At 46.7% G+C, this 12,098-nt stretch overlaps 1 protein-coding gene across 2 annotated transcripts; it reads left to right on the forward strand.

Annotated features, from left to right (window-relative positions):
* Positions 1-6: 6 nt before the first annotated feature.
* On the forward strand, positions 7-11,876 carry LOC129685054 (integrin alpha-V-like). Of its 2 annotated transcripts, none has more exons than XM_055618397.1 (3): positions 7-242; positions 10,569-10,696; positions 11,356-11,876. In XM_055618397.1, exons 1-3 carry the CDS (start codon positions 67-69, stop codon positions 11,373-11,375), a joined length of 324 nt encoding a protein of 107 aa, XP_055474372.1. In that variant the 5' UTR covers positions 7-66; the 3' UTR covers positions 11,376-11,876. The 2 variants fall into 2 exon arrangements, with proteins under 2 accessions (XP_055474372.1, XP_055474371.1); XM_055618396.1 differs by having other exon boundaries at positions 11,397-11,876.
* Positions 11,877-12,098: the final 222 nt, after the last annotated feature.

Genomic DNA, 12,098 nt, shown 5'->3' on the forward strand with positions numbered 1-12,098 from the left:
CGGCGGGCCGCGCACCGGGACACGGACCGCGGCCTCCGGGCTCCGCGCCCCGCGCGCGCCCCGGCGATGGCTGCTCCCAGGCCGCTGCGCCCTCGCCCCGGCGTCCTCCCGCCGCTGCTGCTGTTGCTGCTGCCGCTCGCCGGCGCCTTCAATCTGGACGTCGAAAGCCCCGCCGAGTACGCCGGCCCCGAGGGCAGCTACTTCGGGTTCGCCGTGGACTTCTTCGTGCCCAGCACGTCCTCGTAAGTGGCCGCGCCTGAGTCCCCGGGCGCCCCCTCCCCCACGGCGCGCCCCCACCCAGCCGATGCACCCGGCCGCTGGCTCCAGACCGGCCCGCCCACTCCATCCCGCGGCTGGCCCCGGTCCCGCGTGGATGAGACCATTGTGGGTTAACCTAACCGGGCGCTCGCTGTCCGCTTTCACCCGGTCCCCAGCGTCTCCTGATTGGCCCGGGACAGTGGGGGAGAGCTTTGAAGGAGCTCTGTTAAACAGCCAGGAAAAGCGAGAAATCAGTACCGGCTGGTCCTGCGGGGCTTCTTTTGGCCGTCTCTGCCCTTCTGTGACTTGCTTCTCCTGGTCCCAGGATTTCTGTTTCTTCCGCAGCAGGAAGCCTGCTCCTGGTACCTTTTGCTCTCCGAAACTCGCCCTTCCCTCCCTTCGTCTGATTCTCCCCCCCTCTCTCCCTTTCACTCTTGTTCTAGACACGCTGTTGACTAAAGTGAGCAAATTGTTGCACTAAATTGTCAAGGACGGAGACCTTAGCGTGTCTGAGGTCCACCAGATGACTGGAACGCGTCATCCGGTCCTTTTCCAGTGCACTGTTGAGGTCATTGTTCAGAAAGAACCAGGGTGTTTGCTGAGTTTTCGCCGCTGCCCGTCACCTCGGTGCCGAAGAACTCCGCAGTTTACGGAGGCTTCAGATTACCCACGTCCTGTGTTGCAGCGCCCTGAGGATTCGTGCTGTTACTGTACTTCTTGGGTTTAAAGCTTCCTCTGACTCAACGCTGGCGTCATTCTTAGCCCCGTGCGTTAGTGTTAGAAACACTGACTTAACTGTTTTATGGTTTTACAGTTTTTGAAAGAATCCATCTCTTTGGTCATTTCTCTGCTTGCAAGTGGCAACAACACATTGTTCTTACTATATGTATTTTTTTTTTCAAAGATGTACGTTTTGGGGAGGGGCACAGCGTAAATTTGATGGTCAGTACTTGGATAGGACCGTTTTTTTTCCTGATACATGCTTCAGTTGAAGGTGACCTAAGAACTTGCCTATGGCTGTTAGGGCGGACGTCAGGGTCTTTGGCACCATTTTCCTGAGTACTGCTGAGTGTCATTGGTACCGGTCTTCAACGCAGCTCGGCTGCGGTTTGCAAACACTACACATTGTTTATGTAGCGCAGGGCTTTATTCACACCGTCAGTGCTTCCTCTGAGACCTGAGCTCACGTCCTCCAAAACCGAAAAACGACGGAAGCCCCAGCCGCAGACAGCTTCTAACACCACAAGTTGCTGTGGCTGCCCTCGTTGGAGGAATGGCGTAGATCTGGGAGCCCGCCGGGGCCGGCTGCCCAGTCCGTGCTACACGCTTCTCTGAGCTGCACTCGTATCCCCTCCATCTCATCATTTTACTTAGCTCACCACTTAAAACAATTCTACTTTCCAGTTTTGTTTTTGTTTTTTGTTTTCGCAACAGGGTTTCACTGTGTAGCCTTGGCTGTCCTGGTCTCGCTTTGTAGACCAGGCTGGCCTTGAACTCACAGAGATCTACCTGCCTCTGGCTCCCCAGTGCTGAGATTACAGGTGTGTTCCACCATGCCTGGCGATTTTCGAGTATTTTTTTTTTTTCAGTGTATGCTCTTTATATGATGGGCACTCTACTTGATTTCAGGGTGAACCCTTCAGATTTAATTATATGGAAATTTTCAGACTGAAACTATATCCTGTGCCTACATCAGGAATTAAACATTTAAATACTTCAGAATTGATGGAGTGTTTTACAAATGCTGTTAACTTGTTATTAATATTGTTGTTTGCTTCTGTTAGTCTACGGGACTTTCTACGTGGCAGAAAGGCTGCAAGCTTTGAAACGTTTTTTGTTTTTTGTTTTTGCTATGGAGAACAGCAGTACAGAGCTGTTGGTGGTATTTGCTATTGTTGATTGCAAGGAATGTGACTAATCTTTTGAAAACATATGGCCAGTGAATGTGCTATGAGCTCGCACATTTATATGACCTCATGTTTACACGAAATCCTGCATGGGTCTTTTTGTTTTGTTTTGTTTTGAAGAAGGTTTCTCTGCATAACAGTCCTGAACTTGGCTTTGTAGACCAGGCTGGCCTCGAACTCACAGAGATCTGCCTGCCTCTGCCTCCAGAGTGCTGGGATCAAAGGCGCGCACCACCACGGAGACCAGCCTAACTTAAAAGATAGAAAACAACCTTGAAGTACCCCCACCTCTAAAAAAATACACCCAAACAAAGGTTTATCCTTGCAGACTTTTTCAGATTAAATGAAGATTATTACAAAATTATGCTTAACCTTAGAAGAAAAATAAAAACAGAAACTAGCAAAATGCTGGGTGGTGGCACATGCTTTAATCGCAGCCACAGGAGGCAGAGGCAGGCTCATCTCTGAGTTCAAGGCCAGCCTGCTCTACAGAAAGAGTGCCAGGACAGCCAGGGCTCCACAGAGAAACCCTGTCTCAAAACTATCCCCGCCATGCACCAAAACCAACAACAACAACAACCTAAACCAAAACAAACAAACAAACAAACAAACAAAAAACACCCAACCAAACAAAATTATGCTTAATCTTCTTAAAAGCACTCTTAAATTCAGCAAGCACTGAAACCCATAGTACTGAATTATCAGTAGCATATATTATTTAATATTATAAACTTTTAAAGGGAAACTATAGAATCAAGTGTTAATGAAAGAGCTTTTTTTTTTTTTCCTGGTGTGAAAAGTATCGATTAGTGAGGAGAGTAGCTTTCAAAATACCCCAGTTTCAGGTGGGTTGGTTCACATGTCATTTTTCTTGTAGTAGAGGGTTGCAAGTGATAATGTTTCTCTGTGTGGTTGTGGGTGTGAACCCATTGATACTAGTGAAGAAGAAGTGCTAAGGTGGAGTGGTCAAGCTGGGAACTTGGTGCACACCTGTCGTCTTAGCACTGAGAGGTGGAGACAGAAGGATCAGAAGTTCAAGGCCTGCCCCAGACGCCCTGTCTCAAAGCACAGAAAAGGCCCTAGTTTCAGGTTCTTTTTCTCCTTAAGAAACAATATTGCAATAGTGGGCTGTTTAGCCTGGTTAGCCTTGTCACGTCATTTGGTCTAAAAATGAATTATATTTGCATCAAGAGATGTCAGTTGCACCTCCATTTCTATTCATGGAGCCCTCTTCTCTGTTGCCCTGGAGATCACTTCATATTCCTCCCTCTCGTTTTCTATTTTACTTTGTCTCTCCTACTACACTCCTCTGAGATTAGTCACTGCTTAGTCACCGGGCAGAAGCGTTTCCAATCTCTTCTTTGTTAATGTTTCCTTGCTTCCAGCTTTGCTCTCTGCTTCTTACTTGAGCCTGGGTCTGGGCTGCTGGGAGCTGCTTTATTCCTCCTATCATTCGGCCACTAGACCTGCAAAACCTCTTCTATGTTTCTACTGGTTTTCTATTTCTGAAACATTGTTTTTTTTTTTTATTTTTAAATTTTTATTTTATTTTGATATTCTGTTGCTAAATTCTTCAGTAGTAGTTCCATTGGCAGAGAATATCAAACCGAGATTAAGGCCTCCTGAAGTTTCTGCTTTTTACAATTTCAGTGTTGTGCTCATTGTCATAAAATTTTAGAAAATGACTGAAAATAGTGGCACTTCCTTGAAATCCCTGCACCCAGGAGGCTGAGGCAGGAGAGAATTGTCACAAGTTTGAGGCCAGCCTGGGCTATATAGTGAGTTCCCGGCTGGCTAGCTTTGGCTGTAGAATAAGACCTGGTCTAAAGCACACCCCATCTCGAAAAAAAGACTTCAGCATATTTTCATAAACTTGAATGTGACTAGTACTGGGCTGGTTAATTTTTTTCCATCATAAATAATACATATGCTTGACCCACAGTCTTTATTGTTTGGAAAGCGAATCTTAGGTCTGTTACTTCTGATTAAGATCACTGATCTCTTGGGCGGATGTGACGGTGAATACAGGTGTATTTCTCTGAGTTCCAGGGAAATGTATGAAATCTGGTAGTTACTGATGCCACTTCACATAGTTGTTGACCTGAAGCGTTTGCTTGTTTGTAGAACAAATCTGAAACTTGAATTACACCGCAACTACTTTATACACATTTCTTTTTATGTACATACATTGTATTTTTTCCCCCAGGGGTTCCTTTTGGTGAGGGCCATTGGTCACCCTAGAGGCTGCCAGCTGTGTATATGAAACATACTTTATCTTGGAAAGGTCAGCGCTGAAAAGCAGCCAAATAACTTAGTTCATTTGGAAACTTTGAAAATGTACTTGTCATTGTTTGGCCCACTGCCCTGCGTGGTAGCCAGACTTCCATTCTGTGAAGCAACGAACCCTTCCTGCGCGCTGCTGAAGGAAGTGCATCTGGAGGGCACATCGCCACAGTGTCTGCCGGCTCTCATCTTCCTGTCCTGGCCTCGGCACAGCTCTGCTTTCCTTCCCATCTCCTGCCTTCCGTACTTCTCTCTCCTCTCTGTCTCACTGTCTCGCTCCTCTCTGTCTCTCTGTCTCTCTCCTCTCTCTCCTTCTCTCTCCTCCCTCTCCCTCTCTCTGTGTCTGTTTGTCTGTCTGTCTCTCTTCCTGCCATGTCTTAGCACCTTCCCTCTTCTTGGCATCCTATGAATAGCACACTCATTTCTGGAGTTCTAAGGAGCCATTGGTGGAATCAATCGAGTTATCTCGAAGCACTAGGAAGATGTGTCTTTTGGGGATGCTCTTGGGCAAACGTTTTTTGGAGTGGCAGAGTCTCTTGGAGAACGTTGAAGTCACGTTGGGTCTTGTGTTGCTTAGCCTCAAAGTGTATGCAGTCTTCAGTGAGGTCTTACCAGCCCCGTGCAGCCTAGAGCTGGCTCCTCACCTGTCCTTTTTGCCAAGCTGTGAGCCAGCTTTCTTGCCCTTTGCTTTTCCTCTTTTCCTTTTAGTTAATTACTTGAGCACTAATTGTTCTTCGGGAACACCGAGGAAAGAAAAGCTCCTTTAAAAGCAGATTTAAAATTCACTTTTTATTTCATTAGGAAATAGCTTATTAATTATGTCAACTGCTGATTTGAGTGTTAATGGCATCATCCAGTATTACTTCAAGGCTTTCAGACGTTTTAAGTTTTCATTTATCTGCTGGGAAAGAATTTTTTTTAAGCAGTGACAGAAGGTTGTTCCTCTGTTCCGGAGGCCTGAGTCCAGGGATTTCAAGTGGCTCCTCCAGCTGACCTGCCTTGTTGTGAGTCATCTCCTCCTGTTTGTCCCGGGTGCTGCTGCTCAGAACACTGCAAGCAGCTTTTCTATTTGCTTGCTTTTGATAAAGTGTTTCATTTATAAGCTTCTGGGGTTTTTTTGGTAACATAAATAACTTTTTATAATCCTTAATTATTTTCTTCTTCCTCTTCTTTGTAGTTTTTATTTTGTCTTTTTTGTTGTTATTACTTCTCTGTGTAGCCCTGGCTATTCTGGAACTCACTCTGTAGACCAGGCTGGCCTCTAACTCAAAGATCCCCCTGCCTCTGCCTGCCAGTGCTGGGATTAGAGGCGCCACCCTCTGTCCAGCTTCTTTAGCTTTCTTAGCATCTTTCTATCACCTTGTTTAAAACAAACAAACAAACAAACAAACAAACAAACAACTCTCTTGTAAGAATCTTTACTTTCTCCAAATCTCCATTTGTCTCTTTTAAACTACTTAAGCATCTTAAAAGTAACTAGTGATATTTGGATTTAAAAAAACAAAACAAAACCTGTTTCTCATCTTCTTAGTCTTAATTTTAATTGTATTCTATTTATTTATTTATTTATTTATTTATTTATTTACTTACTTACTTACTTATTTGTGTATGTGTGTATAAGTGTGGCTACGTGCCGCCACCATGGTGCACACACAGAGGTCAGAGGATAACTTATGAGGGTCCTGTCTTTCTACCACGTTCTACCTCGGTTCGAACTCAGAACATCAGACTTGGCAGCAAGTCTCTCTATCCACTGATCCTAGTCTTTAACTTTTTTTTTTTTAATCATTAACCTGGGATTTAGATCCTGACCATCCTCACGGGTTCCTTCTTTGTTATTCTCCTGTTTTTATGCTTTTCAGCCGTGGGCAAGGCTGCGCGTGAAGTTGGGTTGAACCTCGAATTAGCGGGTCTAATTACGGTCCTTTCATGCCTGTAATGTGCGGCCGTCTGATGAAAGCAGCAGCCTGCTTCCTGGGCTCCTCGCAGGCAGATGTGGGCTGCCAGTAGTGACATTTGGATTCGGTGCCCTCTCCTACTGTGCCCTTTCTTCTGCCTTTGCCAGAGGCCGTCCCCTAATCACTAACGCGTGCTCTGTTTTATTTACAGTTGCCAAGGCAAGAAGCTATCTGAGGTACAAAATTAGATAGAATAGTTACGTAAAGAAATCATTGTAAGGCTAATTTAAATAATTGGGATGATTATGAGAGTGTGATTTCTGTGACCCAGGAGTTGGAGTGCTTTGGAAACGACTTGTGGGTGTGCAGTTAGTGTGCGGCAGAGACCTCTAGCTATGGAATGTGTTGTTACCTGCTCAGGCAGGAGGGTGAATTAGAGCCCCACATTCAAATAAGAACTTCCTCACAAGTAATGAATAGTTTTGACAAAAAAAAAAAAAATCACAGAAGGCTTTGAAAAGAAATGCACAAATGACAATCTAGAAGTGAGTTGCTGGTTGGTGCTGAGGCGGACTGGGAAGCAGCCGTTCCGACTTGGACACGCCCGTCTTCACACAGCAGGCACCCATGCTCTGAGGACCCACTCCCTCCTCAAGGTGCAGGCCTTAGAAAGCCGTGCACAGCCAGGCCTCCGCCAGGACAGCCTCCCCCCCCTCCGGGTCACAAAGCTCCAGGCCTCCGTCAGGACAGCCTTCCCCCTCTCCGGGTCACAAAGCTTTCCTTTCGGCCTTCACGTGGTCAGGGAGAAGTTTCGAACACTGGAAGCCCTGGACACTGTCACCGCAGCTGAGCCTGAGGGCTCGGGAAGGGCTGTGAACTTGACAGCATCGCAGGGAGGGAGGAGGAGCGGGCCCTCCACTCGCTGGCCTGGGGACGGCTGCAGAGGCCAGAAACAACCTAGAAAAGGGACAGTTTACTCAGGCTTTCGGTTCCGGAGGCACAGTCCATACGGCGGAGGGGGGAGTCAGTGAAAAACTGACACATCCCATTTTCAGCTACAAACTCGAAGGGCGAGTGAACCGATGTGGGGCGAGGCTGCTCACTCTCAGGTCCCATCCCGTGTATTTCCTTCACCAAGGCCACAGCTACTAAAGTTTCCATAACTGTCCCAATTTTCACCACCGACCGGCTTTTCTCATTGAGACTGCTACATTCTCCTCTCCTCCGAGCTCTCTTCCCGGTTCCCCATGGGTGAAACCACTGATTGGAAAGTCAGACCATGGACCACGTCCACCCACTGCCTGTCTGTGTAAATGAAGTTTTATTAGAACCAAAAGAGAAAAAAGCAGCACATTTTCCCGAAGTACTCTTTCTCAGAATATGCCAGAAAATTTTTAGATAAAGATGGACATAAATGCTCTCTCCCACCCCTCCTCACCCCAGTTTAAAATGTTTTTTGAGAGATGCTTTCCTGGAACTCGGGCTGGTTCTGACTTGGCCTGTAGCACTGTGCAGCCAAGGCTGACCTTAGCTTCTGATCCTCCAGCACCCTGCGTGATGTGATTATAGGCCTGTGCGCGCACGCCTGCTCTAGGCTGCGAGAGACACTGAATTTAGGACTGCTTTGCTTCTTTGTTGTTTCAAGCTAGGCAAAGTCCTCCCTCAAGTGAGCTACATCTCCCCTCCCCCTACCTGATTTTGTGGCACTAGAGATCCAGCCGTGGGCTTCATCCAGACTTGTGTTCTAATTGAGAGAAGCACACACACATGTAATTTATGTTTTTACAACTGAATTTGTCTTTGCAAATTTATACATTTGCAGCAAAAATTGCATATTCTAATTTGCCTATGTTAATCAACACATTCTGAACAGACACGGGATTGTAATGACAAGCGGTTTCTTTAACTTGTAGGTGATAGCAATCTCACACTCGGCTTTTTTTTTTCTCGTGAACGAGTTCTGCTGAGTGAAAACGAAGCTGATTGCTTAGTCAGAAACGTTTTGCCGTGATGGAGAGAGACCAGCACACTTTACTATTGCCAAACATGACTGCATAAAGGTTTATCACGCAGGGCGTGGCTTGGCGAGGAGTTTAGTTTGCATTTTGAACAAGTGTGTTTCAGACAAGTGTCCAGTAAAGGGTATTTAAATACCCAGCCATCAGTTTGATCTAGGTGAGGTGTGAATGTTACTCCCCAGGACAAGTGAGGTTGAAACGGATTCTTAAAAATCACCATTTGTACGTTTAAGATACACGTTGGTTCGTAAGTGTAATTTCGTGACTTTAATTTGCCAGAATTTAAGTGACTTGCTTGGCCGGGTGAAACGGTGGTGAAGACGTTATCTCTTTAGTGCTGATTCTCTCTCTCTCTCCCTGTCTCTCTGAATGCCCCTTTTTGGTACCTCTAAACTAAATCTGTAGGTTTCTTGACAGATTTCTTTATAACACCAGTTAGTTTTACAATAGCTCCTCCCCCCCCCCCCCCCCCCCGTTGCCCCTCAGAGCTCACTTTTGTCTGTCTTCTCTCTGAACTCATCCTGGGGACAGAGCTCCATTTTGGTGTTGGGACTTGATTAGGTGTCCTGCAGACAGAATGGCACAGACTAAGAGCCAAGTTCATGTTCTTCCTGGCTCTGCCTTCCTCTGCCCCAGGCACTTGACCAGCCCCCCCGAATGTGAAGAGCTGGATGGTGTTTTTCTGCCTTCCCCATTTCTAGGTTAAGCGTTTTGGTGCTACCTCTCTCTCCTCAGTCTACTCTTAGTGTGTCTCAAATCTCTCCCTTCTCCTTCTCCATCTCCTTTGGCAAAGAGAGGTCATCACCTCCTCCCCGAGCTTGCTTGCTTTGTTCCATTTTGTCTTTTTCTTTAATTCTCCAAGGCAAGAACAGCACCTTTCCTGATGCACAGGAGCTGATTCCTTTCCTGTGTCTGAAAGACCCTTCGTGACTTAGCAAGTCAGGCTCCCGGGCTCTGTGGAGCCGCTCCTGACCCGCCCTCCTGGCTTAGCCTGACCCCTTGCCTCTTCTCGCCCACCCAGGGTCTTTGTGCAGTATTTAGGGGGTTCCCACCCAGTTCTTCACCCCCTTCCCCTCCTTCCTCTTCTACAGCAGCTTCGAAGCACTCTCTTCTTAGCAAGCTCCTCTCCATTCACTGTTCATCTACAGAGCTCATTTCCCTGAGCTCTTTAATTCAGGAAGGTCTTCCTCCTGCTGCTTCTGTGACACCTTCCTGGAGAGAGTTCCCTTTCCCTAAAGGGACCCTTCCCTCTGTTCCTTGAAGGTTAATCTTCTTTTATCTAAGGAGGGCGGGCCCTCCTTATTTCCAAGAAGTCTCTCTTCTTTAGTTGTGTGTTCTTCAGAGCAATGTTGGTGCTTTGTTGGCTTGGTTTCTTGTGGAGAGGGCAATGTCTAGAGCCGTCTGTAGTGCCAGAACTGAGACTGAGGTAGCAAATATGTTCAAGCATCCACATTATTTTTGAATGAATAGAAAAAAAAAAACAAACAAAAAAACACTTTGCCAGGTGTCATGTGCATGGTTTTAATCTCAGTGACTGGAGGCAGAGCCACGGGGATCTCTGTAAGTCCATGCCATGGGTACGCTGGGACCTTGGGGGGGGGACTCGGGGGGAAAAAGTGTGTGTGTGTGTGTGTGTGTGTGTGTGTGTGTATAGGACTATGGTGAACATGCCTGGAGGTCAGAGGACAACTTTAAGGAGTCAAGTTTCTTCTACCATATAGCTTCTGAGAATTGGACTCAGGCCTTCAGACTTGGCAACAAGCACCTTTGCTATCTCACTGGGCATTTAAAACGTACAGTTTGGGGTTGGAGAGAAGGCCCAGTGGTTAAGAGCACTGGCTGACCTTTCAGAGAACTCAGGTTCAATTCCCAGCACCCACAAGCAGCTCACAACCTCCATTACTTCAGTTCCAGAGCATCCAATAAACACCCTCTCTGAACTCCTTAGGGTCCAGGCAAGAATATTGTACCGTTATAAACACAGGAAAAATATGCATACATATAAAAAAATCTAAAAAAATCAACATATAGGGTTTCGATAATGTCCGTTTTATAAGTGAATGTAGCAGGAGTTATCTTATAATGGGAAAGAGATTTTAAAAGTATTTGTGGATAGTATCAAAAGAATGTTTGGTGGTAAGTCACAGTGTGAATGTCATGCTCTGTGTCATTTGGAATATCACCGCTCCTTTGTGTCTCCGCAGGATGTTTCTCCTGGTGGGCGCCCCAAAGGCAAACACGACCCAGCCCGGGATTGTTGAAGGAGGACAGGTCCTCAAGTGTGACTGCTCTTCCAGGCGTCGATGCCAGCCCATCGAATTTGACTCAACAGGTAAACCTCGGTGCTGCTGTCCGATCTTTGATTTACACCGTTTGGTTGCTTGTTTTGTCCTGGAGAGAGGGTCTCACCGCGTATCCTTGACGAGCCTGGAGCGCCTTATTCAGACACGGCTGGTTTTGAACTCACAGAGACCTGCCTCTGCCTTCTGAGAGCAGTGGTTAAAGGGTCATGGTACCATTCCTGGCCCAAGTGTTCCATCTTCTTGCCTTGTTTTTGTTTTAATGTAACAACAGGGCTAGAGAGATGGCTCAGCAGCAGGTGCTGCTCTTGCAGAGGGCTGGGGTCCAGTTCCTAAGACCCACTTGCCAGCATTTGGAACACCATTTCTGGGGCACCCAGTGCCTTCTCTGGCCTCCAGAGGCACCAGGCGTGCACGTGGTCCCATACGTGTGTGTAGGCAAACCACTCATACACGTGAAGAAAAGTAAGTCTCCTTATAAAAGCATCTTGAGCCGGGTGCTGTGGCCCACACCTGTAATTCCAGCGCTCAGGGAGGCAGGGGCAGGTGGATCGTTGTGAGTTTGAGGCCAGCCTGGTCTACAGAGCAAGTCCAGGACAGCCAGGGCTACACAGAGAAACCCTATCTCGAAACACCCCCCCATTCCAAAAACAAAATAACATCTTGGCAACATCCTCGCCCACTTCCACAGGGAGCCTGTCTGTGTTATGACTTGTGTGTGCTCTGCTGCAGCCATTCTGTGCGTCTCTACCATTCTGGATGTCTTTCAGCTTAAACCGACAGTGTCAAGACGGAGGTATTTTGGGAAAATCTATTAAGATAAGTTTATGTCTGCTCTGGGCAGAGGGACCTCTCAAGAGCAGTGGCGACTTCTGCTTTTCCTCTGTGAGGCATGACTCACCGACCACGCCAGCTTACCCCTCTAATCAGCAGTGTGCCCCGGGCCTGATGTGATGCAAAAATAGATGATGAATCATCTTGAGTATTCAGATAGATTTAGGTGACTTAAAAAAGTCATCAAAAAAATTTTTTTTATCTAAAATGTATTAGAAAAAAATATATTGTGTTACTGATAACAGGATCATTTTATTTTTGGAACAGATTTCAATGTCAATCAAGGTGGTGGCAATTGAAAAACAGATAGCCTAAGGAAGTCGAGAGATAATTCAAATTTTGTATTTACATCATTGGAATAAAATGTTCAGACTCGTATATACATTTTGTTGGTGTATTCTTATCTGTCTGTCAAAAGCTTAGGGAGAGGCTGGAGAGAGGACTCAACAGTTAGGAGCTGCCCTTGCAGAGGTCTGGGGTTTGTTTCCTAGCACCCCACGATGGATTACAACCATCTGTGGCTGCAGTTCCGGACATCTGGTGCTTTCTTCTGATCTCTGTGGGCGTGGGCGTGAGGCTTCTTGTTGCTGGGGATTGAAC

The sequence above is a fragment of the Psammomys obesus genome, unplaced genomic scaffold (genome assembly GCF_907164565.1).
Source record: "Psammomys obesus unplaced genomic scaffold, mPsaObe1.curated_primary_1811, whole genome shotgun sequence".
In the NCBI taxonomy this organism is placed as follows: Eukaryota; Metazoa; Chordata; class Mammalia; order Rodentia; family Muridae; genus Psammomys; species Psammomys obesus.

Bases quoted from the DNA above. Each gene is read 5' to 3' on its own strand.
- LOC129685054 (XM_055618396.1), top strand. From the start codon at position 67: ATGGCTGCTCCCAGGCCGCTGCGCCCTCGCCCCGGCGTCCTCCCGCCG. The intron at 243-10,568 runs GTAAGTGGCCGC...GTGTCTCCGCAG, and splicing joins TTCGTGCCCAGCACGTCCTC to GATGTTTCTCCTGGTGGGCG. The intron at 10,697-11,396 runs GTAAACCTCGGT...GCTCTGCTGCAG, and splicing joins CATCGAATTTGACTCAACAG to CCATTCTGTGCGTCTCTACC.